The sequence below is a fragment of the Eublepharis macularius genome, chromosome 6 (genome assembly GCF_028583425.1).
Source record: "Eublepharis macularius isolate TG4126 chromosome 6, MPM_Emac_v1.0, whole genome shotgun sequence".
NCBI lineage: Eukaryota > Metazoa > Chordata > Lepidosauria > Squamata > Eublepharidae > Eublepharis > Eublepharis macularius.
Genome location: NC_072795.1, coordinates 59,748,606 through 59,775,749, shown reverse-complemented (window position 1 = coordinate 59,775,749; position 27,144 = coordinate 59,748,606). Strand labels below are relative to the sequence as shown.

At 43.0% G+C, this 27,144-nt stretch overlaps 1 protein-coding gene across 2 annotated transcripts in view; it reads left to right on the top strand.

The window, feature by feature from the left end:
* Positions 1-14,440, top strand: part of PPP2R3A (protein phosphatase 2 regulatory subunit B''alpha) — a 44,905-nt gene extending 30,465 nt beyond the window's left edge. For both annotated transcript variants that reach the window (XM_054982985.1, XM_054982986.1), the window contains 6 exons: positions 632-680; positions 2,925-3,014; positions 5,382-5,557; positions 6,791-6,909; positions 8,375-8,481; positions 9,718-14,440. In XM_054982985.1, the coding sequence (XP_054838960.1) occupies positions 632-680; positions 2,925-3,014; positions 5,382-5,557; positions 6,791-6,909; positions 8,375-8,481; positions 9,718-9,814 (638 nt within the window). In that variant the 3' untranslated portion in view covers positions 9,815-14,440. The remainder of the gene's footprint in view (positions 1-631; positions 681-2,924; positions 3,015-5,381; positions 5,558-6,790; positions 6,910-8,374; positions 8,482-9,717) is intronic.
* Positions 14,441-27,144: the final 12,704 nt, after the last annotated feature.

Below are 27,144 nucleotides of genomic sequence, written 5' to 3'. Positions count from 1 at the left end.
TATTCAAAGACATAGGGATGGTAGCCCCTCAGTGGGGGCAGGGAATCCCAACCCCACCTTTTGCCACCTAGCCATGCTCACTTGGCCAGTATGGAGAAAGGTTGGGGAGGCAGCCCAGGAATCACTGGAGCATGCAGTGAAATGGCACACGCATGGTCTCCAGAGGCCCCAGTGACACACTTCCAGCTGAAAAGTGGAAGCTGCGGGGTCTCAGTGGGGCCAAAATCAGCCCCAAACAGGTTTTTAACCAGAAATGACATCATTGGGATCTCTAGAGCACAAAGAAGAATTGGGGGCCCCTGCCTGCCTAGCGAACCCCTCCCTCGGTTCCCTGCTTTGACAGTTAGGAGGGCTGGCAACCCTAGGTTACAGACAGCAAAGGCCTCCAATGAATAATGCAGTAGGACTATGATTACAGAACTGGAAAGCAATGCCAAAAAAACCCTGTCAAGGCAACAAAAATTATTTAAGGCATAACATGGTGTAATAAAGAAAAGTGGTTACAAAGGCACACGATATTTTAGGGGGAAACGGTTTTGCTTTGGAAGAAGTGGCATTTGTAACAGAATTATAGCATACCGTGGCTAGTGAAGAGACTGACTGTTCCTAATTCCTGTTTCTTTATCTGTAGCTCTGTCAAGCAGGATTATAGAGAGAATATTCACTGGAGCTGTGCTCAGGTAAGGAAGTAGGAAACAATTAAGGTTAGAGAAAAGAATATTTTGAAGGAAGGATGTAGAATGAGGTTCCGAAAGGTCAGTGCTTGATGGGATTCCTCTGCAACGTAAAATTATTTTTATATACGAGGTTTGCACTGGCTTTGTTGACTCCTAATGCAAATGTAATTGATTCCTAATGCAAATGTAAAACCCACTTTGGTGGTAGTACACATTTCAGTTTCCGTTCTGATTTTTCTGTTCTCCCTCATATGTTACAAGGAAACTCAAATTAGTGAGTATGCAAAGACTTTTACATTTTATGTTTATTAAATGTATTATTTTAACTTTTACTCCATTCCTTTTCATTTTTACTGTTTTAATTTGTATTGGTTTCCATTTCTTTTTGTTTGCCTCACACAAAGATGAAATTCTTTGGAATTGTACCCTCATCAGATCCTTCCTGCCAAATTTTATACAGATGTGAGAAATGCTTCCCATGTGATAGGCAATTAAAATTATGGCTTTCAGAGAGGGTACAGGGTGATATGAGAATCTTGGTATGTGCGTTTTTCCCCTTGTCAGGATCCTCAAGCAGGGAGGGGGAGGATCTATTTTTATTGCAGAATTGGAACTCCTGCCAATAGGAGCTAAAACTATCCCATTTATTTGCCTTGCTGCTCATGTGTTACAAGCCTCCCCACCCACCCCCATCCATCTGATTACCAGCATTGGAGCCAGGCTGAGAAAAATGCTGAAATCACTAAATGCAGCAAGAAAGGATGGAAAGATGCTGGCTGGGTTTAGGGGTCCCTTACTTGCTCATGCAATTTTGTTTAAAAATAGACCTTCCCTGCTTTCTTTATACATGAGTTGAAGGAGTTGAGAACAAATGCACACGAACTGCCACATTTGGCCCTCATCTAAAAATGTTTGCCTGTCTTTCCTTCACCCCTGCCTTAGTGCCAAAGTCCTCATCCCAGTGGCTTTAAAATAAAATTATATAAAGAGATCTCAGAAGTGTATTCTGTATCCCTTACAAAAAAAAGGTATAACTTTTTCAGAATAACAGTGCAATTCTAAGCAGAGTTACACTAGTCTAAGCCTGTTGATTTCAATGGTCTTAGACTGGAGTAACTCTGTTTAGGATTGCACAGTAAATCTCTTGTATCTCATTTGTTTGGCCCTGCCTTTCATGGGAGGAGTGTTTACTTCCTTTATGAGCCCCATAGTCTGCTTTGCAGCAGTCTGCCTATCTTCCAGACTGATCAAGATGTGTAGCCGTTTTAGTCTGTCTGTAGCAGTAGAAAAGAGCAAGAGTCCAGTAGTACCTATAAGAGTAAAAAAAAATATGGTATTGTATGAGTTTTCATGAACTTCTGAAGAAGTGAGGTGTGGTTCACGAAAGCTCATACCCTACCACAAATTTTGTTAGTTTTGTAGGTGCTGCTGGACTCTTGCTGTTTTCTGTCTTCCAGATTGTAAAAGCAACGTGTTTGCCTTTCTCCCCTGTAGGTGTGCTGCTTGCCATGGGGCGGGGGGATCTGGCCTCTCTGCCTTTAGCCTAAGAACTTGGTGTCTTATATATGCAAGACATTTGCTCTATCATTGAGTTATTATTTTTTATTATTTTTCAAAATTTATACCCTGACTCTCTGCCCTCATAAGGGCATTCACAAAGAAAGCTTTGCCATAGGAGAATGAAAGGGGGAAATTACTGCATGTAGACTTTTGTCCATAATCATAATCCCAAATAACAGACTGCTTTAATTTGAAAGTCATAGGCTTTCTGAAGTATGGCTTGAAGCTGAATAACATTCTTCCTCTAACAATCAGGAAAAAAATGACTGGTGCAAAAAGAACCCTACCTTCTTTAAGGAACTAAAATTGAGCGTCTGAGATGTATTGAAATATCTAAACATTTTTTCTCATATGAATTTCAGTGCATTTTTGAGACTTGTCTTTGCTTATATTTATGGTAATTGAAGGCTTTGTTACTGTCTATAATGCTTGGACATGGCCAGAGGGGTGAACCCTTGGGCACAAGCTGGGTCTCTTGGACCTTTGGCTCTTAGCCCAGGGCTTGCAGGTGCTTGGTTTTGATGAGCCAGCTGCTGTAGTCCAGACCAGCCCAAGATAATTTGTTGATTTGTTTTTCTTCGGTTGTTACAGTTTTTTAATATTGTGTATTGTTATTATTACTGTAAGCCACTTCTGGGAGAAAAGTGGGATATAAATATTTTAATTAATACTCTCTTTGTCTTACAGAGGAAATCAAATACATAAAGAAAACCAGATGAGCTATGCAGATTTTGTATGGCTTTTGATCTCTGAAGAAGACAAAAGAAGTCCCACAAGGTAAGACTTCCAAAGTGGTTGAGATAGATGGAATAAAGGAACATTTCTTGAAAGCAGCAGGACCACATTAGAATAGAATAGTTCTGGGAACTTCCAAGGTGCTAAAGGGAATAGGAGTGTGAACTATACTACTGAGTATAGCATTATCTGTCTGTCTGTCTGTCTGTCTGTCTATCTGTCTTATTAAACTTCTATCCCGCCCTCCCTGCAACCAGGCTCAGAGCAGATCACATCATTTAAAAACAATAAACATAATTTCACAATATCCATAAAAATTTCATTAAAACACATTATAATTCATGCTAAATTTATGACAGTAATAAAAAAGTTTCCAAGATGGCAGCAGTCACTTGAATCTGATCTGGTACTCCATTGGTAACCAATGCAGCTGATGCAGGATAGGAGTTATATGTGCCCCACTTGGCACTCTTACAACAACATGTGCAGCTGCATTTTGAACCAACTATAATCTCCGGACCATACCCAAGTGAAGCCCTGCGTAGAGTGAGTTACAGTAATTTAGTCTAGAGGTGACCATTGCCTGGATCACTGTCGTTAAGTTACAGGTTGAAAGGTAAAGGACTAGCTGCCTGACCTGTCATAGATGGAAAAAAGAAGACCTGGCAATCGCTGCAACCTGCACCTCCCTTGTCAGGGAGGCATCCAGGATCACCCCCAGACTCCTCACCCTTGGATAGGTGCAAGAAGCACCCCTTTGGGGGGTCAGGAGCCAGAGTCCTGAGCCTAAACGCCCATGCCCACCTCTGTCTTTGCAGGATTTAATTTCAGTCAACTCTGTTTCAACCATGCAGTCATGGCCTCCAAAGCTCACTCCAGGACATCCAGGACTGTCAGGCCGGCCGTCCATCAGCAGATACAGCTGGGTGTCATCTGTGTATTGATGGCACCCAAGTCTGAACCTTTGCACTGGCTGGGCAAGGGGGTGCATATAAATATTAAACAGTAATGGGGAAAGTATTGCCCCCTGAGGGACACTGCACACCAGGGGTGGCAGGATGACAGTTTCTCCCTTAGCGCCGCCCTCTGTCTCTGACTGTGGAGAAAGGAGACTAGACATTGCAGGGCAGTCCCTCGTATCCCCACATCGGCTAGGCAGTGGGTCAGAAGATCGTAGTTGACCATATCGAACGCTGCTGATCCAATAATATCAGCAGTGCTGATCCACCTCGATCCAGATATCTGCAAAGATTGTCCGTGAGGGTGACTAGGAACATCTCCATCCCGTGGCCCCAGCGGAAACCGGACTGGAAGGGGTCTAGGGTTGAGGAATCCTTCAGGAAACCCTGCAGTTGTTTCACCACTGCCCTCTCAATCACCTTACCCCGAAATGGGAGGTTCAAGACTGGGCAGTAATTGGCTAGATCAGTGGGGTCCAAAGCTGGCTTCTTTAGGAGAGGTCTCACCACAGCTTCCTTTAATGCTTCCAGAAAAACTCTGGACAATGGCCTCCAAGGAAGTCTGAAACCCATCAGCACTGGCTTTTACCAGCCATGATGGGCACAGATCCAAAGGGCATGTGGTGGGCCTTACCGCTTGCAAGATCCTGTCAACCTCATTCCCACAGAGTGGACTGAAATGAACACACTTCTTTTTGAATATAAAAACAATTGTTAATCAGATGTCTCTCTAGCATCGGAAATCTTGTAAAACCATATGGTAACTTCTGTATCTCTTACTACATACACATAGATGTTTGCAGGCCCTTTCCAACATAATCATTGTGGCATGGAAACAGCTGGAGTGCTGAATGCATAGAAATTGCAGTTTCCTCCTGGAAACTGGGCAGAGGAGTCACAGTATGGACTGTTCTCATGTGTCTTGGGGTTTCTGTCATTACCTTCATAGCACTAGAAGGAGCCATACTGATGCGACTCCTGTGCCATGAAAGAAATGTGAGAATGGGCTTTAAGTGGTGTAGAGATTTCCTAGGTACACAGATTGTTCTAACACCATGTTATCCTCACTGCTGCAATCTACTTTAAATCTGAATACACTGCTTTGTAATGAATTATACATTTATCTACTAAATATAAGACTCTTTTCCTTTCAGAATCTCTTCCTAAGACTTTATAAGATCGAAGGGAACTTTTTGGATGGGAAGAGTTTGATCTACTAAACAACTAAGGGTATTTTCTGTTTCAGCTCACACTCTGAATTTCTAGATAGCACTTTCCAATGTGAGGCATTATACAAAAAGGCATCCAGACAAAGCTGCCCTCTGTGCTTGAAAGTGATCCCAATAAAGGTTCTTTGTTAGAAAATATTTCTTGTCCCAAATTACAAACAAGGCTACAAACAAGTCTGACTCATTTATTTCTCTCTCTCTCTTTCCACCCCCCACCCTAGTATTGAATACTGGTTCAGATGCATGGATTTAGATGGCGATGGCATGCTCTCCATGTATGAACTGGAGTATTTTTATGAGGAACAGTGTGAGAGGATGGAATCCATGGGCATTGAGCCATTGCCATTCCATGATTTACTGTGCCAGATGCTTGATCTAGTGAAGCCAGAATATGATGGTAAGGCCAATGTTTACAATACTTCCTCTTACCTTTGTTGATCAGTTCTTTTATTATGTGAAATATTATTTGATCTCCATGCTGCTTTTTACGAGTTGTTGCATTCTATATCTTAACATTTGTTACAGCAATAGTTACAGAAATGAAAATCTTGAAAATCCAAATTTGGATTCTAAGGACCTTCATGAGGTCTTGAGTACATTATCCCAGAAAACCAAGAAAATGAGACAAACTTTTCTTTATTACAGCAGGCATTTATTTTAAAAAAAAGCAACTAAATCTAAATTTGATTTTCACAGGCACTAATGGTCCACTATTTAAATACGGAATTGTTCAGGTTAGGATAGAAGAGTGTCCTCTCCAACTTGGAATGCGAAGCTATCAATATCTTTCAAGACTGCAGTAGAATGGGCTTAGGAGAAGACAATTCGAACTGGGCAAAGCATAAATAATGTCATGCATACCTGCCTGGTAATAAAAGTGGTATAATTGTTCCTAGGATTCCTCATTAAAATACTATCTTTATCTGACACCTCTTCATAGACTCACCTGTTTTCTCCATTTTTTGCATAAAAATGTTGCCTGTCTCCTAAAATAGAATTTTGTTCTTTTAGAAAACGAAAGTAAATAATATACCAAGCTAGCCAAAACAACCATCAGGGACATCATGAGCTCTATCTATCACAATATGAATCAATAAACAAGCTTAATTTGCTATACTTGAATGATCCACAAATCATCTGACATCACAGAGAGAGAGAGAGAGAGAGAGAGGTTTGGGTCTCCGAAAGCAGGCAAAACACTTCTGCAACTCTGAAGTAAGAGAGAGCATTAATTTTCAAATGTCGTGGTGGGGCTGATTTGTTGAATCTGTCCAGGTTTCAGTTCCTAGCTCATGACTATCTGATCAAATTCCCAGGCTGCGGCTCACCACACATTTAGCACATTGCTACTGAGCTTCCAAAAGTGAGTTGAACAGTAGCATCCTCTGAAATGTTTTCAGGTTGTATGACTTGTTGCATTGATGAGCCCACATGGAAAGCATTTGGGGCAAATATTTACATGATCAGGTGTCACATACAGATTCAAACAGCTAGTAAGAGAAGGTTGTGGAAATCTGCTATGGAAGACACCAATAGTAATCTTCGAATACTAATTGCCATGTTCTGTGTGAGCCAGAGGTTTCATCCATATTAAGAACCATTACTATCACAACGTATGCTTGTTCCACAGGTAGAGTTACTCTGCGAGACTTGAAGAGATGCAGAATGGCTCATGTTTTTTACAACACATTCTTTAACCTTGAAAAGTACCTGGACAATGAACAACGGGATCCCTTTGCTGTGCAAAAGGTATGAAGCCATTATACTTTAGCAATTGTTCTGAAGGAAAATACAGTTCTACATTAAAAAGGTGAAACTCTTTATGAAACTCTCCCCAATGTTATTTAACATCTACATGCGCCCCCTCACCCAGTTGGTGCAGAGGTTTGGGCTGGGCTGTCATCAATACGCGGATGACACCCAGCTTTTTCTGTTGATGGACTGCCGGCCAGACACGGCCCCAGACAATCTGGCCAGAGCTCTGGAGGCTGTAACGGCATGGTTGAAACAGAGCAGGCTGAAATTGAACCCAGTGAAGACGGAGGTCCTGCAGCTGGGATGGGGGCTGCCAGATGTTGGGATCCAGCTCCCTGCCCTGAAGAGTCTGGGCGTGCTCCTGAATGCCTCCCTATCGATGGAGGCCCAGGTCACGGTGGTTGCCAAGTCTGCATTTTTCCATCTCCGTCAGATCAGGCAACTTGCCCCCTACCTGACGCCCCAGGACCTGGCTACAGTGATCCATGCAACGGTCACCTCCAGGCTAGATTACTGTAACTCACTCTACGCTGGGCTACCCCTGGGCCTGATCCGGAAACTACAACTGGTCCAGAATGCGGCAGCGCGGGTCCTGACTGGTATATCTTACCAGTCACATATCACACCTGTCCTGCGCCAGCTGCACTGGCTTCCGGTTGAATTCCGAATCAGGTTCAAGGTGTTGGTGCTTACCTTTAAAGCCCTGAGCGGGTTGGGACCGGCATATCTTCAGGACCGCCTCTCCCTGTCCATTCCCCAGAGACCGCTTCGATCAGCGGATAAATGTTTACTGGTGGTCCCCGGCCCTAAGGAAGCCCGCCTCGCTTCAACCAGGGCCAGGGCCTTTTCAGTCCTGGCCCCTGCCTGGTGGAATGCTCTGTCAATGGAGACCCGGGCCCAGCGGGACATATTATCGTTCCACCGGGCCTGTAAGAGAGAGTTGTTCCGCCAGGCGTTCAGTGGTTGAAGGGGGCGGTGCCATGTCGGCCTCCCACCTTTGGGGTGGGGGAGGGTTCTCCCCACCATTGCACTTGGTTAATTTATTTCATTATTGTTTTGTATGTTGATTTTAGTATTGTTGTTTTCTTGTTTTTATCGATTTTAAACTGTTCACCGCCCAGAGCCCCTGGGGATGGGCGGTATATAAATTGAAATATAAATAAATAAATATAAAATAAAACTCCTTATGAATTTTCCAGTGAAAGATGAACAGATATTAGAACCCTAATAAACAACAATTCTTTTAATAAATATATCCCTGATCACTCTATAAGAGATGAATTTAACATGATGTTTAAAAAGTATCCCAAGTGTAGCTAACTGCCAGGAAAGTTTTTAACATGTTCTGAGGCTAAAAACCTATAAATATCAAACTACCTCAGACATTACAAATGTGTATGTAACCTATTTAAACCACAATTTTGATACATTTGTATCTCTTTCTTTTATATTTGTTTAGGATGTTGAGAATGATGGCCCCGAGCCCTCCGACTGGGATAGATATGCTGCTGAGGAGTATGAAATTCTTGTTGCTGAAGAGTCAGGCAATGAGCAGTTACAAGAGGGGTGGGTGTAGATAACTTGCAAAACTAGATTGTTATCACTAGTCCCAAAAATGTCAAAATTCACGTGTGAAGTTATTTTGAACATAATCCAAGAAGATTAACAGAGCAACACTATTTAACAATAAGAACTTCACAATTTACTGAATAACCCAGCTAACTGTGGAATCCTAGTTAGAGTTACAGCATTCTAAGCCCACTCTAGTCAGTAGGGTTAGGGTTAGGGGTTGGGGGTGGGGTGGAGTGTAGCTCTGCTTAGTATTGCACTATAAGAATACAGAATATAAGTGAAAGTGACAATGACCCTGAACACAGTGATGCAATGTTGGCAACAATCATTGAGGATGTTGATACTTAAGAGTCGCAGATAGATATATTGTTATCAGCTATGTTCCAGATCATGACAGAACAATTATCTGTACAGTACCTAAGCATCTTCATTTGGTTTGAACCAAAGGATTCCTCTTGGAGCAGCATGTGAAAAGTTCATATTGTTGACTGTATGGGGATGAGGACTTCCATGCAATATTGAAAACAACCAAAGCTGTATGCCATAGGAGAACTCAGTCTTGGAAGAAGATAAAGCCTTGGTTTTCTTATAGCTTACTCAGCCAGGTTTTGAGCTAGAAAATATTTTCCATTTAGGTTAGGGAAGAGAGTTTTGGCACTGTTACAGCTAATGTGAAAGACATATTTTTAGATAAGTGAAATTGCTTTGGAAGTACACTCACTGTGCTCCAACCAAACACAGGCTCTCTCTCTCTCCAGGGATTGAGCTTTAATAGTTCTGTTTAGGGGGCAAATTGGCCTCTGAACCAGCATGCCATCTTTGAGTCCAAGTACCTCCCCATAATAACCACTTTGAAGGTAAAGTTTGAGCCTTCCCTTTCTTCCTAAGTGACAGCTGGGGAAAGGGATTTTATGAAGTGGGTGCGCTAATTAAAATCAGGTGATAAAAATACATGCAACACTTTTATAAAATTTATGTGACCCACCTGAAACGTGAATTGAGGGACAGGACTGTTAGCTGATTTGGTTTGAATGCCAGTCATTTCGGTTACAAGGTTGGGAGGAAGCTGTACTCACATCACACCACATGTAAGAGAGCTGCTCTGATCTTTAGGTATATTACATCTGTCTTCATGCACTATAAAATGAATCTAAGTGGGAAAAATGTAAACTGTAAATAATTATAATTAACTCCATGTAAACCATCTGTATCTTTGTCCATTTCTTGTAGATCCTTTGATGATGACTATGAAACAGATGAACTCTTGTCTCTACCTGAAATTGGAGAAAAGTCAGACAAATTAGTTATCTCAGACCTTTCAGCATAAAGATACTGAATACCAATGGGTCACTAGAGTCTGGTATATTGACTGGAAGAGTCCTCAATTGTTACATTTCAGGGATTTTTTTCTTGAAGCGACAACTGTTTGATACAATAACACTGTTTTTAATTAATGGCATGCTTCTGCAGTATGGTAACTTCCAAAGACATAGTGGTTAAGTGTGACAAAGTTTTGTAAACTATTAAAAAAAACCCAGATGGGCTATACCCCACAAAGTAGTGCCAAAGAGACAATATGTAGGTGCAGGAAAATAAAGAATTTAATACAAGTTCAATAAATTCTTTATTTTCCTGAACTATGTATTCTATTCCCCCCTTTTATATTTAGAAACTGCTCTTTCAGTTTCCTTATCTTATTATGTGGTGGTGGTGGTGGTGGTGGAGGAGGAGAGTGCTGTCAAGTCATAGCTGACTTTATGATGACCCCTGGTAGGGTTTTCATAGCAAGAGAGTAACAGAGGTGGTTTGCCATTGGTGGCCTCTGCAACCCTGGTGTTCATTGGAGGTCTCTCATCCAATTACTAACCAAGGCCAACCCTGCTTAGGTTCCAAGATCTGACAAGATCAGGCTTTCCTGGGCTATCCAGATTATGCAATAACTCACATAAATGTAAATGCATACAAAAACCATGTTCTATTTTTCCAGATTACTTCAGCACCCTTATAGGTATTGTTGGATAAATAATGACAAGAGGCCTTTCAAATGAATGCCATTGAGTTTAGTTGTAAAATAGTAGAGTCCAGTAGCACCTTTAAAACTAACCAACTTTATTGTAGCATAAGCTTTCAAGAACCACAGCTCTTTTTGTCAGATGCACGCATGGTTAGTCTTAAAGGTGCTACTGAACTCTTTACTATTTTGCAACTACAGACTAACACAGTTAACTCCTAAGGATCTATTGAGTTTAGTTGAATCCCATTTAAATTTCATGCTTTTAAAATAGTTGTTCTTAGAAAAACAACTGTTGCGGTTTATGGTTGGAGTTTCCTTTCACTTTGTGCTTTTCTGCACAATCCCAAAAAGTGAGCTTCTACTGCATATGTAGTCTAATTGAGCATAAAACCCCTGCCAGTCTCTTTAGAGATGCAGCAGTACTATATCCTATACCAACATAATCAAGCACATACTGCAGGAGAATGTCTCAAGATACTGCTGCATAATATGTTATGCTGCATAATATGGCCCAGCTAATCCCCATTGTTCATCATTTTTTTAGTTTGAAAAAGGTTGAATATTCTAGTGCTGTGTATGTGTGCAGTTTTCCAAACTTTTTAAAAAAGCCCATAAGAGCAGCATGCTCAGAAGACTGCAGGGAAATAGCCTTGCAAGTGTTTTTAAAAAACTGGTATAGTAGTGGTAAATCAGTCTCCGTCCGTACAGCAGGAAAACTTAAGATATCTAAGACATTAAACATGCATTTAAAAATGGCACAGGTGATGGGGAGGGGAAAGCTGTAATTGCACAACATGGTTCATAACACAAGCAATATCCCACACGTGCACTTGCACAACAGCATTCCACATGACGATCAAAAAACTAATGTTCTTCCTCAGGAAAGAAACACATTTTCCTAGTAATGACACATTGCAGTTTGAATGGTAGAAAAATATTCCATCTCCAACACAAAGCACAATGTTGAGGAAAGACATGTGGACTGTGCAGTATAAATATGATGCAATTGTATATTTATTATGTATAAACAAATGATTATATGGGAAATCCTTCTTGTATAGGGCTGTGGGTGACTGCTGCTTCATGGATAACTTTTATAAAGGCAAGTCATTTCACTGCTGAATACTAAGTACTCATGAGCTAACTGCTATACTCACAGCATCAGTGCATCATCTTATTTGTTGTGTTCTTATGTCCCTACTAGTAAGTTGCTCCCCATCCTCAGCATTTATTCACTGGCAAAGCAGGTTTTAGGACTAGGCACTAAATGCCTTCCCTTGAAATCTCCTGAGACTTGTATCCGTCTTCAAAACTCTGTTTCAGTACAAATCCCTTGAATAGAAATGTTCTTTATGCAGGGAAAAGCAATCATATACAGAATTATCCAAGTCTAAACCCATTGATGTCATGCTGGAATAATTTAGTATCAGACTCCACTGTTAAGCTTTGTAACCGTCGTCTAGTTGGCTTTGGGAACTGTCAGTTCTGTGTAAATTTCACAGCAGAGACATTATTTTTCACTGACTTGTCAGAAACACTACAGAAATTTACTATTTCACTTTGTTTTTATGTAAAAACTTAAGAATACCAGCATGTCCAAGTTAACTTTTCCTTTTACAGGGCTTAATTTGTGCCAGGGTTCAGTTTCAGAACTTATGTTAAGTGCCAAGGCTTAACTAAATATAGGTGATAATGCAGTACCAAAAAGGAAAAATATATCTGAGCCCTTGCAGACTGCTTTTCCCACACTATGAAGGATGCCCATCAAGTCTCCATACTGGAAGAAAGAATTATGTTAGAAGCTGTGACTTTCGGGCAAGTTTACTCCCCAGTATCTTTCTTTAGCAATAAAATACTGCCCTCTTGTGATGTTCTCTGTACTTATACTTCCATTCATGTTGGCAAATGCACTTTATAAAATTGTTTGCCTCTAGTAGTTGCATAAAATGTAGTTACATAAATCTAAGTAAGAGTTACTAATGCAAAATAGACTTGAAAGTATAAAACTCTTACAGGTTTAAAAATAGTATCAGTTGTATTTAATTCCAGGCCAGGTATTATAAGCCAAAGTGTTCTAGAAGGGGATGAAAATGTGTTTGCTGCAATGGTAAACAAATTTTCCTATAAGCGTATATAGGGGAGACCATTAAGCATTCTAATCTCCATCTAAGGGCTGGCAGATAAATCTGACTCAGAGGCTGAAAACAATCTAACCATCACAACCTGCATATAATGGATTTTATGTAACTGTAGGTGAAACAGTCTATGAAATAGTACTGTGATCAATAATAATGGTATGTATGTATCCTTTAAAAAGGTGATTATTGATAAGACAAGAGTTAACAAAAATTCTTTGGCTGATATCATCTACATCCTTTTATCTTCTAAAAAGACTTTATTCATGTGAATTGCCCGCTTTTCTATGATTTTCCTCAAAGGAAATTTTGATTTTAGGAGTTTTAGTGCTCCCGTAGTTTATCCCTGAGCTGATAGAAAAATGATTTGTCATGTAATCATTTTTCCAGTATATTGGTTTTTTATGTCAGAACATCTGTGCCAGCTTTACAGTTCTCTACCAAGGATCTTGCAGATGTTATTGCTAAAACTGAGTATCAGTTCATCAATGGTGTATTAGTTACTTTATTTTTGTCTGTTCACTATAGAACAGGTGAATTAATAAAGTATAACTTAAGCTGTATTTTTAGTGAAACCAACCATACATTTTATGAACCAAAGCCTGTTTCATCTGAAACTATGCTACACTACTAGACCCCTTTGCAGTTTTTGTTGAAGCTGACTAACAGGCATTTAATTATAATTGATATGCGCATTGCATCTGGCTAGGAAAAATGTATTAAGTTACTTATGATTTTATTTTTATAACACTGAGACAATAGGATGAGTTTTCTATATTGTAAAATACTCATATTGGATAGTTTAGTCTCACTTGAACACAATTGGAACAATAATCCCTACATTGTATTTCCAGTCTTGCAATGCACCTGCTATTAGTACAGCTTGATGAACTTATTTTTTTTGCAAAATACATTTTCAGCTTTGGGTGATAATCTGTACAGATGTTTTAGCCGCATTTTAAAAGTTTAATTTTTATCTGCTCTTAATGCTGTATATCAGTTTTCTTGTCTGAAGAGTGGAAACAATACCACTACCTCATAAGAAAGGGGTTAAGATAATTCAGTTAGTAATATTGTAAAATTCCTTTCAATACAGGGCTCAAGCAATACCTTGTAAGTAATGCAAGTCTTTTTGTGCCTGTTTGGGACAAAATCTGTCTTCCATTGGGTAAAGAAGGGTGAGAGATGAACATTGCTAGGAAAAATATATACTGTAACTGGTATCAAGTGTATACCCAGTATTGTTTTTGAATGCATAATCAACCACAATGGATTTATTTGGACTGCTACTAAGAGGCAGTATTGTGCAAAAGACAAAACAGCTGGGCTGAATTCTAAACAGTATCAGGTTTATTGATAAAAAGTGGGTTTTTATAGAATTTGACAGACCTCAACTGTCTGGAATAAACGTCAAAGCTATTCCAAGAAAGCTCCAAGAGCACCTTGTGTTTTAGCTTAAAATATAGAAACTTAAAAGACCAAAAAGACTATTCACAATGCCAAAAGTTTTGCTAAGAAAAATCTTTTAAAGTCACAGTATGTCTATGCAAAAATGAGTTAATGAAGAGCAAAAGAGACTATAAAAACGAAATAATTTGGAGCAATGCTTGTAATTAAAGTTTATTTGTGTATTTTAACTTGCTTTGTTATAGTACGTGCTAAGATTTGGAAGAATTATGAGATGTACAAAAAGGTTGTGAAATATGATTGAAATAGTTGTGATTACTTGTGCTGGGCATGGCTTTGCCTTAGCTATTTTACTTTGTATTTCACTTTTTTGCAATTAAAAAAACTTTTCAAAGTGTTTAGTTGTACTATAGATCTCATTCATTTTCCCCTCTCGAGAAAGGAATGCTTTGTATCTCACAATTTGAACAATGCTACAGAGAGATTCTGTAACAGCGCTATAGGAAACTTTGTTCATCTTCGTTCTTCTGTGCAGCCCCATATGGGGACTGCGCATGCGCAGGCCAGCCAACGGAGAATTCTTCAACACTTTCTAGAGCTCCAAAGGGGCCGTTGCTCACCCAACACAGCAACTGTTCCCGCTCAAACGATTACGTGACTCAACGGCAAGCAACGGCCCCTTCCCTCAGTTTTCTTCTTGCCGCCGCTTGAGGAGGAACTTCGCTGTTGAGCTCCGTTTGGTAGTGTTTTTTCTGGTGAATTTTTCGGTGATTCTGACCTTCGGACTGTTTTTGACTTCGATTATCGCTTGCTGATTTTGACTACGATTGTTCAGTGTGTATTGACTCGGCCTGATTGACGACGCATCCCAGATTGGCCCCGTGTGCCTTCATTGCTTCGCTATGTCTTCTAAGGCACTTTTTAAGCACTGCTCCCAGTGTAATATGAAAATGACCCATGCTGATGCCCATGACCTGTGCCTGTTTTGCCTGGGTGAGGGGCAGATTGGGACGGCCTGTAAAATCTGCCAGAACTTTACTCCCAAGGCCAGGCATGACAGAAGCCAACGTTTGAGGGCTTCGTTGTAGAACAAAGTGCTGGAAGCGGAAGAGGTGCTTAAGTCTCCTTCAACGAAGGAGCTGACAGCACAATCAGGCTCAGGGGCAGAATCGATGCTGTCAACTGCTGGATGGCACTCGAGAGCTGGTTCCGTAGTTTCTGCGAGATCAGTTCCAGCATCGGTTCCGAGGGACAAGGTGTCGAGTCCTGTACAATCAGCTTCGGAATCGAATCCAACTGGCAAGCCTTAGAGTTCAGTGCCATCGGTTCCGACTTCGGATCTGACAGGAAAATCCTCGAAGCACAAATCAAAGCTGAGGTCGGCATCAGGGTCAACCCCACAGCGCTCACTGTTGGAGGATGTGATACTAGTTACCCCACGTACTCCATCACCACATTTAAACTCTCCAGCTCATTCCATGTCTGAGGGAGAGATTACGCAACCGAGAGTTACATTGGAATCGAGACGCCAGGTTGCGGTTGTGGATTCTGACCTGGACCATTCACCCTGTCGGGGGCATGAGATGCGGACAGATTCATCTCCCTGTCGGGCCCGTCATCGCTCAAGTTCATCGACGAGGTCGCACCAGAACCGGCATGCTGCGCAAGAGAGAGTCCCATCGGAACCGAGGCAAGCTGCGTCAATTCAGCATCGTCATGCCTGCTGTGTTTCGACTCCTCTATATCAATGGCAAGATGACTATATGGAGCTGAGAACCTCGGGTGCAGGGGATCGTAGGTAGCTTTCCCCTCCATTTCCGGAGGCATCTTCAGTGTTGGAAGAGGGAGAGATAGAGGTGGATCATTCCAATGTCGGTTCCGAGTCTCTGTTGGAGCCTTCTCCCGACAACAATGTAGGGTCTGGAACTGGTTCTCCTTTTGAAGACCTTCAACTGTATGCGGAGCAGATTACTCGAATGGCAAAGGCCTTAGACATCGATATGTCATCAGCTACACTGAGGACGAAGGATAAGCTACTGTGTCATATATAGTGATGCTCCTGTTGTTGGCTTCCCTATGTTAGAAGGACTGGAGGAAATCTTAGACAAGGTGTGGAAGGCTTCTGCTGAGTTACCTGCAACATCAGAGAGTAGAACAGATGTATAAGATTAAGCAGGATACGTGGCAAGCACTAATGAAGCATCCACCACCATCCTCCTTGGTTGCAGAGGAGATCCCACACCGTAAAGCAGATTCTCACTCAGTCCCACCTGATAAGGAGGGAAAGAAGTTAGACAGAGGGCACTACACAGTGTCAGCCTTGAATATGCGGATTGCCAATTATCAGACAATAATGGCTGGGTACCAGCTTTATCTATGGGAGAAGCTACCATTATATATCGCTGACCTCCCAGAAGACAAGGCGGCGCTGGTATTGTTGATTCAGACAGAATGCAGGCAGTCATGCTGTGGATACTTCGGTGAGAGGTATGGCAAGTGCAATCCTCCTACAGAGACATGCCTGGCTCTGCTCTACAGCCCTTCCTGTGGAGATGAGGGCAAAAATTGAAAGTTTACCATTTGAAGGCGACCAACTCTTCTCTTCTGTGACTGATGAGTCTCTTAAAAAGGAGAATAGGCAGACAGCCAAATCTTTGGGGTTGACTTCAATGGAGAAGACACCCTACAAGCAAAGGTATTTCCCCAGGCATACTCCATATCAGTATTATGGGAAGTCTTACCAGCGCCCATATTCACAGTACCAACCGCAGAGACAGTATACTACGTCTCAGCAGTCGAGATGTAGACCTTACAGGCCCCATCCATCTCAAGGACCGGCACATCAAAAAGATCCTCAAAGTGCTTCCAAGCAGTTCTGACTGGAACAAACGAACTCTAGTCCTACTTTTGGAGGCAAATACCTTTGCTTAGCACCCTTTTTGGCTGAGTGGGAGTCGATAACGACTGATTTCTGGGTCTTGACCATTGTGAGAATGGGTTATGGGCTCGAGTTTACCGAGTTACCAAAGTGTGTTTGGCCAGCAATGGCAGTTAATACTACGGTATCTGAGTTGGAAGGTGAAATTCAAAATCTCTTGTCCAAGGGGGCAATTGAAGAAGTAAAAGTTGATGATGCACAACCTGGTTTCTTCTCACACTTCTTTCTGATACCAAAGAAGGATGGGGGTTTGCACCCTATGTTAGATTTAAGGGGCCTTAATGTTTTCCTCAGGGTGTCTAAGTTCAAGATGGTTACCCTGTCAGTTGTACTATCATTACTAAAATATGGGGACTGGTTCGCGGTCCTTGACCTTAAGGACGTGTATTTTCACATTGCTATAAGGAAAGAGCATAGAAAATACCTTCATTTCCTGTACAATAACATGATGTCAGTAAAGTGGTGCACATCAATCTGTTGGAGCTAAGAGCAATACGATTTGCACTTGTTTAGTTTCCAGGCTTCCTACAAAATGGGAATTTGTTGGTGCAAACAGACAACACCACGGCGATGTACTATGTAAACTGTCAAGGTGGTACTGCATCCCTAAGGCTCTGCAAGGAAGCTGTGACTCTGTGGCACTGGGCAATAGCAAATAGTGTATCTATTCAGGCAATCCACATTGTGGGTACAGACAATGCAAAAGGGGATGTACTCAGCAGAGTCATTGTATCAAATCACAAGTGGGTTTTGAACAACAAATAATTACCCCTGTATTCGACCAGTGGGGAATACCAGATATAGATGTGTTTGTGACAAAAAACAATGCAAAGGCCAGGGTATTTTGCTCCAGGGCAGGGAGTGATCCGTTGTCCATTGGGGATGTGTTCCAGGTCGCCTGGACAGGGAGATTCCATTACATGTTTCCCCCAATCCCTCTCCTAGCAAGGGTACTGTGCAAGATAGAGAGGAACAGCACCGATTGTGTACTTATAGCACCGTTTTGGCCAGGGCAAGTGTGGTTGCCAAAACTTCTACAGCTGTCCAGACGGACATATGTCAAATTACCTGTGCAGCCGGATTTACTACACAGTGGGGCGTTATTTCACCACGACCCAGGCAGTTTGCACTTGATGGCATGGCGAATTTGGCCACAGTCAGAATGCTGTCCCCAAGTACAGGAGGTCCTTCTGAATCCAAGAAGGCCTGCGACTAGAAGGTCTTATGCAGCCAAGTGGACTAGATTTCTGGCCTGGGTAGAGGCTAGAGGTGTTTCAGCTATAGCATGTCCGCTGAATCTCATATTTGAGTATCTGTGTCAGCTGAAGGCAGATGGGTTAGGTGTGTCCTCATTGAAAGTGCACTTGGCTGCTATTCCCTCAGTTCACCTACCGATGGAGGGACGAACAGTGTTTTCTCATTTGAGATCCCGCCAGTTTATGAAGGGAATGTTTAACCTGTATCTGTTTCGTTACCAGTTCCCCAATGGTCATTGTCCCTGGTGTTGGCATGCCTGATGTTGCCACCCTTTGAACCTCTGGCGACCTGTCCCTTGGATGTTTTATCTTACAAGGTGGCATTTTTAGTTGCAATTACCTCTGCTAGAAGGGTGAGCGAGTTGGCAGCACTTAGGGTGGACCCTCCATTTCTGAAGTTTCACCCTAATAAGGTGGTTTTAAATCCCTGTTTACAGTTCCTGCCTAAGGTAGCCATTTAGCACAAGAGATTTCTCTACCGGTGTTTTTCCCAAAACCAGTGTCAAAAGGAGAGAGAGCCTTACACACATTAGACTTAAAAAGAGCATTCGCTTTTTATTTGGACAGAACAAAGCCTTTTCGGGGTACCATGAGGTTTTGTGTTTGCTTTGGTGGAATGAATAAGGGTAAACAGGCATCTTCTCCCTCTGAGGCGGAGGACATCTTGATGGGGGATTCCCACCCTCTGTTCAGGGAGGCAGGAACAAATCTTCATACTTCCTGTCTTCCTAGTGTGTGTCACCCTGTTTCTCAGTTCCTTTCCTGCCTTGATAGGGAGAGCAGCTTGCCTTTGGACGCTGCATTGCTTTCGAACCTTTACTTTCACTTTTGCCTCTCAATCCTTCTCCTAATCTACATCTGAATACTTGCTATTTATCTTTTCTCTCCTGTTCCCTGCTGTGCCTCTTCTCAGCAACTACAGGGAACGCGCTCCTTTTTTCTTTTTTGCCTTTTTTCCTCCTGGCTACTGCGGCCGTTTCAAAACCTTACAAACCTCACAGCGCACTCATTTTCGCGCCAAATGGAAGAGCGTGAGGGAAGCGATGGCTTCCTCTCTGCAGGAGAGTTAGACGCCCCCCTCACTGCCGCTCCTGATCAAAACATCAGAGGCATCGGCATTCACCCAGAGGGCACAGCATCTGTTGTCCCCAGCACTGAAAGAGCCGCTGCAACAAAGCGCGCCAAGAAGAGGCGCCATCCCTCCCTGGCTTCAGAAAACGTGGCAGCCATTTCTGGCCCCACTGATGACAACGTGGTTGCCAACAGAACGGGAGGTGGCTGCGGAGTGGTTTTCACCACATCCTTAAGCCAGTCGACAGCCCTGAGACCTAGTGAAGCCTGCCTGAATCTTGCTGAAGGGCATCCAGGATCCAGCACCCCAGAATCCAGAGGGGAACAGGTCTACCCGTGAGTAATGCGACATACTCGGGTAATCCAGTAGTGCCTCAGGATTTCCTGAATGTGATCAGGCAGACTATGAGGGAAGAGATTGCCCATTTCTATCACAATGCGGGGGGAAGAGACAAAGATCCATCTGACTTATCCTCCTGCCCTTCCCCTCCTAGGCGGAAAAATGCTGAGGGTATGCCCCCTCTCACAGAGACCTAGCTGGCCCACTAAGGCAGCTAGAAAAGAATCTCTCCTCAGAGACAAGGAAAGAGAGCTTCCTCAATGGGATCCCACAGGATATGGGGGCAGTGAGAATTCAGAGGGGGGAGAGGGGGAATTCCTCTCAGATGAGGAAGAGGAGGATGTAGAAATACCCGAACAGTCTGCACGATTTTTCAAATCAGAGGACTATCAATACCTCCTTTCCAAGACCATGGCAGCCTTGGAGTTACAGGAAACCCCATCAGGTGAAGATACAGGTTCCACCCCATCTCAATCTAAAAGCAGACCCAAGGGAAATAAAGAATTCTTCCCCAGGTCTGGCGCAACTGAGAGGGTCTTTCCATTCCCTGACTTTTTTGAAAAACAACTAAAGTCTGAATGGGCTAAACCTATGGCCAATAGAAATTTTCCTGCATCTGTTAAGAAATTGTATGCCTTACCATCTTTCACTGACCAGTTTTTTCAGGTGCCTTTAGTGGACGCCCCTGTGGCAGCATTACAATCCTCTGGCCTGCTATTTGCTGATGGCAAGGGTATGATCCGAGACAATCTTGACAGGAAGGCTGACTTTGCTCTGAGAAAAGCCCATGAAGCCACCTCATTGGCCATCAAGGTGTCATAGCCTCAACAGCCATAGCCTCAGCCTCAACAGTGTCCAGAGCCACCATTGTATGGACCAGGAAAATCTTACAACTCATTCCTCCAAGTAACTGCCGTTTAGTGGAGGGGACTAGCAGAGTCCTTAAGGCTAGCTCCTTCATAGCAGATGCAACTTTGGACTCCTTGATCTTTTCCTCCAGGGCCATGGCGTCTGCAGCAGCTGCCAGAAGATCTCTATGGCTGAGAACCTGGCAAGCCGACCCTCACTCTAAATCAATAGTTGCAGCCTTCCCCTTCCAAGGAGACAGACTGTTTGGAGATGCCCTCGACAAGATACTCATAGAGACCAGGGACAAGAAAAAGGCGATGCCCAAAACATTGAATCGCAATGACAGGAGACCCTCCAGCAATTACTCCTTTTGCTCCCACAGAGTACTACCAAAATTTAGCAAGGACACCAGAGGATCATCCTGGGCCCCCTCCAAGCAAGACTTCAGACAAGGACATCCTTACAACTGATTCAACAAGCAATTTCCAAACAGAAGCGACAAACCAATGCGTGACAACAAACAGAACAAAGCATGACTACGAACAGCTACCGGTAGGGGGACGCCTCTGGCACTTCCAGGAGAAGTGGATCAACTCTCAAGCGGATGCTTGGTCTCTGGAGATAGTCACCAGAGGATACTCCCTAGAATTTATGCGACCCCCACCAGACCGTTTCATCTCTTCCCCTCTTCACAAGAACCCAGACAAACTTCACAGGACATATGTTGCCATCCAACACCTTCTCAGCATCCGGGCTATAGAGCCCGTCCCCATCCCAGAGCAGGGGCAGGGAGTGTACTCCATCTTTTTTACGGTGCCAAAAAGGAATGGAGACTGGAGAGCGATTCTGGATCTGAAGTTCGTCAACAAATTTATCAGGCTGAGACACTTCAGAATGGAGTCGCTGAGATCAATCACAGAATCCCTAGCACAAGGGGAGTTCCTTACCTTCCTGGACCTGCAGGAAGCTTATCTTCACATCCCAATCTTCCTCGGACACAGAAGATTTCTCCGCTTCTGTTTCGGAGATCTACACCTGCAGTTCAGAGCCCTTCCATTCGGCCTCTCCACAGCACCCAGGGTCTTCAACCAAGATTCTGATTCATCCAATTGTACAATTAAGAAAACAAGGAATTCACATTCATCCATATCTCGACGACCTGCTAATCAGATCAAACTCCAAGTCCAAAGCACAGATAGATACAGAAAAAACCATACAATGCCTACAGGACTTTGGCTTTCTAATCAATCTTCAGAAAAGCTCTCTTCACCCCAGTCAAAAATTGGAACACCTGGGAGTCCTGATAAACACAACAAACAATTGCACCTTCCTAGCGGAAACAAGAGCAAAAAAGATAAAAGAAATGTCTTTTTCTGTCCTCAAAGACAGGTTCTCTTCCTTGATGACCCTTGCCAAACTGATGGGACTCTTAATCTCGAGTATCGACACTATTCAGTGGGGTCAGCTCCATACCAGACCTCTTCAATAACTCCTGAGACCGTTCCAGTTAAAAATTATGAACAAAGTGGACCTCCTTGTTCAGGTTCCTCCAAAGGTAAAGTCCAGCCTCATATGGTGGACCAAAATCTCCCATCTCTGCCAAGGGAAGCAATACCTCAATTTGAATCTAAAGCAGATTTTTATGGACGCCAGCCTGTCTGGATGGGGAGCAATACTGGAAGACTCCCCAGTGCAGGGTCGTTGGTCCAACAGAGAGAGGTTGCTACCTATCAATCTTCTGGAACTAAGGGCAATACATCTGGCCCTACTACACTTCAGCCCACAGATATCACAACATCATGTCTTAATCAGAACAGACAATGTTTCAGCAAAAGCATACCTCAACAAACAAGGGGGATCCAGATCTACAGCCCTACACAAGGAAGCATCCAAGATCCTAGCGTGGGCAGAGCGAAACCTGGCATCCATCACGGCGGAGCACATCAAGGGTTCAATGAACACACAGGCAGATTGGCTCAGCAGACAAACCATCCAGGAAGGCGAATGGTCTCTGAAGAAAGATCTGTTCCGATTCATCACGTCTCACCTAGGACTTCCCCAGGTCGATCTGTTTGCATCCTCGACCAACCACCAAGTGAACAGGTTCTTCACCAGATTCCATCATCCAGAGGCCAAAGCGACAGATGCGTTGACATCACAATGGCCAGACAGTCTCCTGTTCGCTTACCCCCCCTTACCAGTTCTTCCCAAATTAATCAGGAAGATCAAAGAACAAAAAGCAGACATAATAGTAGTTGCTCCTTACTGGCCCCGGAGACCGTGGTTCTCTGCCCTGCAACAACTAGCAACGCTTCCACCACTAACTCTACCAATATCTTCAGACATGCTTCCGCAAGGCCCAGTCTGGCACCCATACCCAGAGTGGCTACATTTAACCGCGTGGAGATTGAGCGGGAACGCTTCTTGAGATTGGGATACTCAGAGGAAGTGACCAATACACTATTAGCTTCCAGGAGACAGTCCACCACAAGGATATACAATACGACATGGAAAGCTTTCGCTAGATGGTGTAGAAGAAAGGCAGTTAATGTCCTGAAACCCAAGATTGGGTCCATCTTATCATTTCTGCAAGATGGTCATGCAAGTGGTCTCAAATCTGCGACTCTGAAACGACAGGTTGCAGCCCTAGCAACAGTGCTACATTTTCAGGGTGTAAATATATCCAGACACCCACACATTCATCGTTTTCTTAAGGGTGCCGCCCTAAAGGACCCACCACGTTCGCACAGATTCCCAACTTGGAAACTACATACGGTTCTATCTGCCCTAACCAGGGCTCCCTTTGAACCTATCAGAGAGATTCCGCTCAAATGGCTGAAGATGAAGGCCTTATTCCTGACTGCAGTCACATCAGCAAGAAGAATTTCTGAAATCGGGGCCCTCTCAGTCAGCCCTGAGTTGTGTGAGTTTCACAAGGATAAAGTGGTCCTGAGGACAGATCCAACATTCATTCCCAAAGTGAACTCCCAATTCCACAGATCTCAAGAAATCTATTTGCTGTCCTTCTGTCCAAATCCCTCCCATTCTAAGGAACGGATGTGGCATACACTGGATGTAAGACGTGCACTGAAGACGTTTATCTGCAGAACTGAACATATCAGGAAAACCAACTCCTTGTTTATCTCTATCTCTGCACCGAACAAGGGATTGAAGATGTTGAAACCAGCTATCAGTAATACACTCAAAGCGTGTATTATAGAGGCATACAAAGCTCAGAAGCTAAACGTACCAACCGGGATTACAGCCCATTCAACTCGGAGTTCCGCAACTAATGCAGCCTTCACCAGACATGCTAAAGTCAAAGAAGTCTGCAGGGCAGCCACCTGGTCAACCATTTCAACCTTTATTCGACATTATAAGCTCAACACGTATGATTCAGCAGATGCAGCGTTCGGCAGAAGGGTGCTGCAGCATATATTGCAAACTGAAGGTGATGCCCCCACCCAGTAACTAAGGACACTGCTATGGGAGGTCCCATCAAGATGTCCTCCGCCTCAGAGGGAGAACGGACCATTGGATACTCACCGTGAATGGTCCTTCTCCTCTGAGGAACAGAGGACATCTTGTCCCTCCCGAAGACATCGCCTCTCTTCTCCCTTCTGCCATATTCTTAGATTCACTTCCTGTCCTGTTGTTATTCTTGTCTTGATATCACTTATCTTTCTTTTGTTATCACCTGTTAGAGCATTATGTGTTAAAGTTTATGGAATGTTATCTGCTTGGGGAGTTGCCAGAACTGAGAAACAGGGTGACACCCACTAGGAAGACAGGAAGTATGAAGATTTGTTCCTGCCTCCCTGAACAGAGGGTGGGAATCACCCATCAAGATGTCCTCCGTTCCTCAGAGGAGAAGGACCCTTCACGGTGAGTATCCAATGGTCCGTTCTCCGACAGTCTCGCGTTGGATTGTCCTTGCTATTGAGAAGGCTTACAGCATGGCTGGATTGCAATGTCCCTTGAGGGTAAATGCTCATACGACAAGATCGCAAGCAGCATCTTCAGCTCTTATCAAGGGTGTCCCTTTGGTGCAGATTTGTAAGGCAGCACCATGGGGTTCTGCCAATACATTTGTTAAACATTATGCAGTTGATGTAAATGCAAACCAGGATGTGGCAGTTGCGAGGTCCATTTTTCACTCTCTCTTTGCCTAAAAAAAAAAAAAGGATTAATGAGTTGTTACTAAGGAACTTTGGGTTCATTGGTTCCAAAGATGTGTTAACCTTGCTCTACATTTTTCGTGTGTTATCCTGTTTTATGCTCACATTGTCTAATAAAATTGAGTTGGATTTCACACCCGCCTCCTTGTGATGTATAGCTTGGTACTCTCCCATGTGGGGCTGCACAGAAGAATGAAGATGAAAACAGGGTTGCACTCACCTGTAACTTCTGTTCATCGAGTTCTTCTGTGCAGACACACATGCCCTCCCTCCTACCCTGCTGTGAACTTCCTGGGTGCTCCCACTGGGAGTGGTGGTGGCTGAGGAGGAACTGAGGGAAAGGGCCGTTGCTTGCCGTTGAGTCACGTGATCGTTCGAGCGGGAACGGTTGCTGTGTCGTGTGAGCAACGGCCCCTTTGGAACTCTAGAAAGCATTGAAGAATTCTCTGTCAGCTGGCCTGTGCACGCACAGTCCCCGTGTGTGTCTGCACAGAAGAACTCGATGAACAGAAGTTACAGGTGAGTGCAACCCTGTTCTATCCATTTCAACTAAAAATGATCCACAGAATGTGATAGTAGTGGATAGTCCAATCTGAACAGTACTAAATCCAGGATACTTCTCAGGAGCTTTAGACATTAGGATGACACTCCAGTCTTGGCCACTGGCAGACTGTATCCCCTTTCTCCTGGGAAGAACAGCATTCCAAGGGGAAGACCATCCCGGACCCATCCATCAGCCTGAGAATGAGCATCCTCAGCGAGCTTCTTTCCTCTCTTCAGTAACAACTCAGCAAACTCTTCAGCTCTGTCAGAGACTGCAGAAGCAAGGGGAAAGGACACTGGTCTCTCCTACCACCAGAAGTCCAAGACCCACTCCCTCTTTTCCAGGTAGACCATCATCAAGAAAAGATCAGCTTGCCCTAACTAACTACACTTGAACAGCATCAGACTTATGTCTCTCCTCTGCCTCTTCCTTTCAGCTCTCCTTCTGTATCTTCTCTTTTTAGGCTGTAAACCCAAGAGTATGAGTGTTTGTTTCTTAGTGGCTATGAGTCACCTTGGGAGACAATTGTCTGAAAAACAGAATATACATTTATAATATATATAGTTTTGTCCAACTAATTTTACTAAAATTAAGGTAGAAGTTGCTGTTATCTGTACCTGACCTTTTATCTAATCATGTGGTTCGTAAGAAGTCATTTACCTAAATGATACTTCATTTCCTAGTCATATAACCATTTTCATCATTGCCTTTTACAGATCAGGTTACATATTAACACAACTAATGAATGACATGGAGAAACTTTCAAGCAGCATATTATGTGTCTACTACAGTATTTTGAAAAACACAATCATATTCAGTTTTCTACAGCATCATGCACAAATTCAAGCTGTGTTTAACACAAGGAAAATTCAGAATCTCAGTTGCAAGTGATTTACAAGGATTTCTAGTTTAGGAAGTATGTACAGAAATACTTAATAAAACTAAGCATGTTTTCTATAACAAGAAAAATATTATAAGCATGTGCGGCATGTGGATATGATCTCAGCAAGAAAGTCTGAAACTGCTACAGTGAAATAAAAAATAGTTAAAGCAATAAAAATAACCTTCATGGGTTGGGGGGAGCTTTCTGCTTTTAATATTGTACTTTGTAGTGTCACCCACGTTTAAGGGAAAGTGTGTGAAAGATGACATGCATGTTAAAAAAACAAGTCACATGTTGCAGATTATAGTGGTCTGAAGTTTAAATACTATTGTTGTATATAATAATTCCTAAAACAAACATACACCAGTTTAGATTAGTCATAGCTTAATTGTGCTTTTTTCTAGTAAGAGATAGTTGAAACACAGGGATGAATATGCTGGACTGACAAGTATTAGAGTCCTATGGTAGTTCTCCACACACAGGATCCAAAGTTGCCAACATTAGCCCCCCCCCCCCTGCTGGCCCATTTTATCCTAACTACCACCCCATGAGATAGACAATGCCTGGGACAAGCCCCCCAGCAACTTCCATGACAGAACAGGAATTTGAACCAGGGTAGTATTCCATATCCTAATCCAACACACTAACCCCTACAATCACACAGGAGACAAAATTTGGTATTGTTGCCATATACCTGCAGAGACAACTTAGAGGGCTTTATCTTGCTCCTACTGCTATTGAGCATCTAAGTACATACGCTGGGTAACATTTAAGAGTTTGAAGACTCCTCGCTATGACTGCACCTAGCTTTATTTTCATCTCATCTGAGAACGATTGTTTCTCTGAACCAGTGTTAGCACACTGAGCTGAAATGGAATCTAGACATAACTATTATGGGGGATAACTTCAGTGCATTGTGGGAAGTAACCCTGAAAAAAAAACCAGGTTTATAAGCTGGGAAATGCTGGTTTTTCACATTCAGATAGTGGCTGTGGCTGTGTTTGCACTATAGTTGGTGATACTTCTAACATTTGGCTGTGAT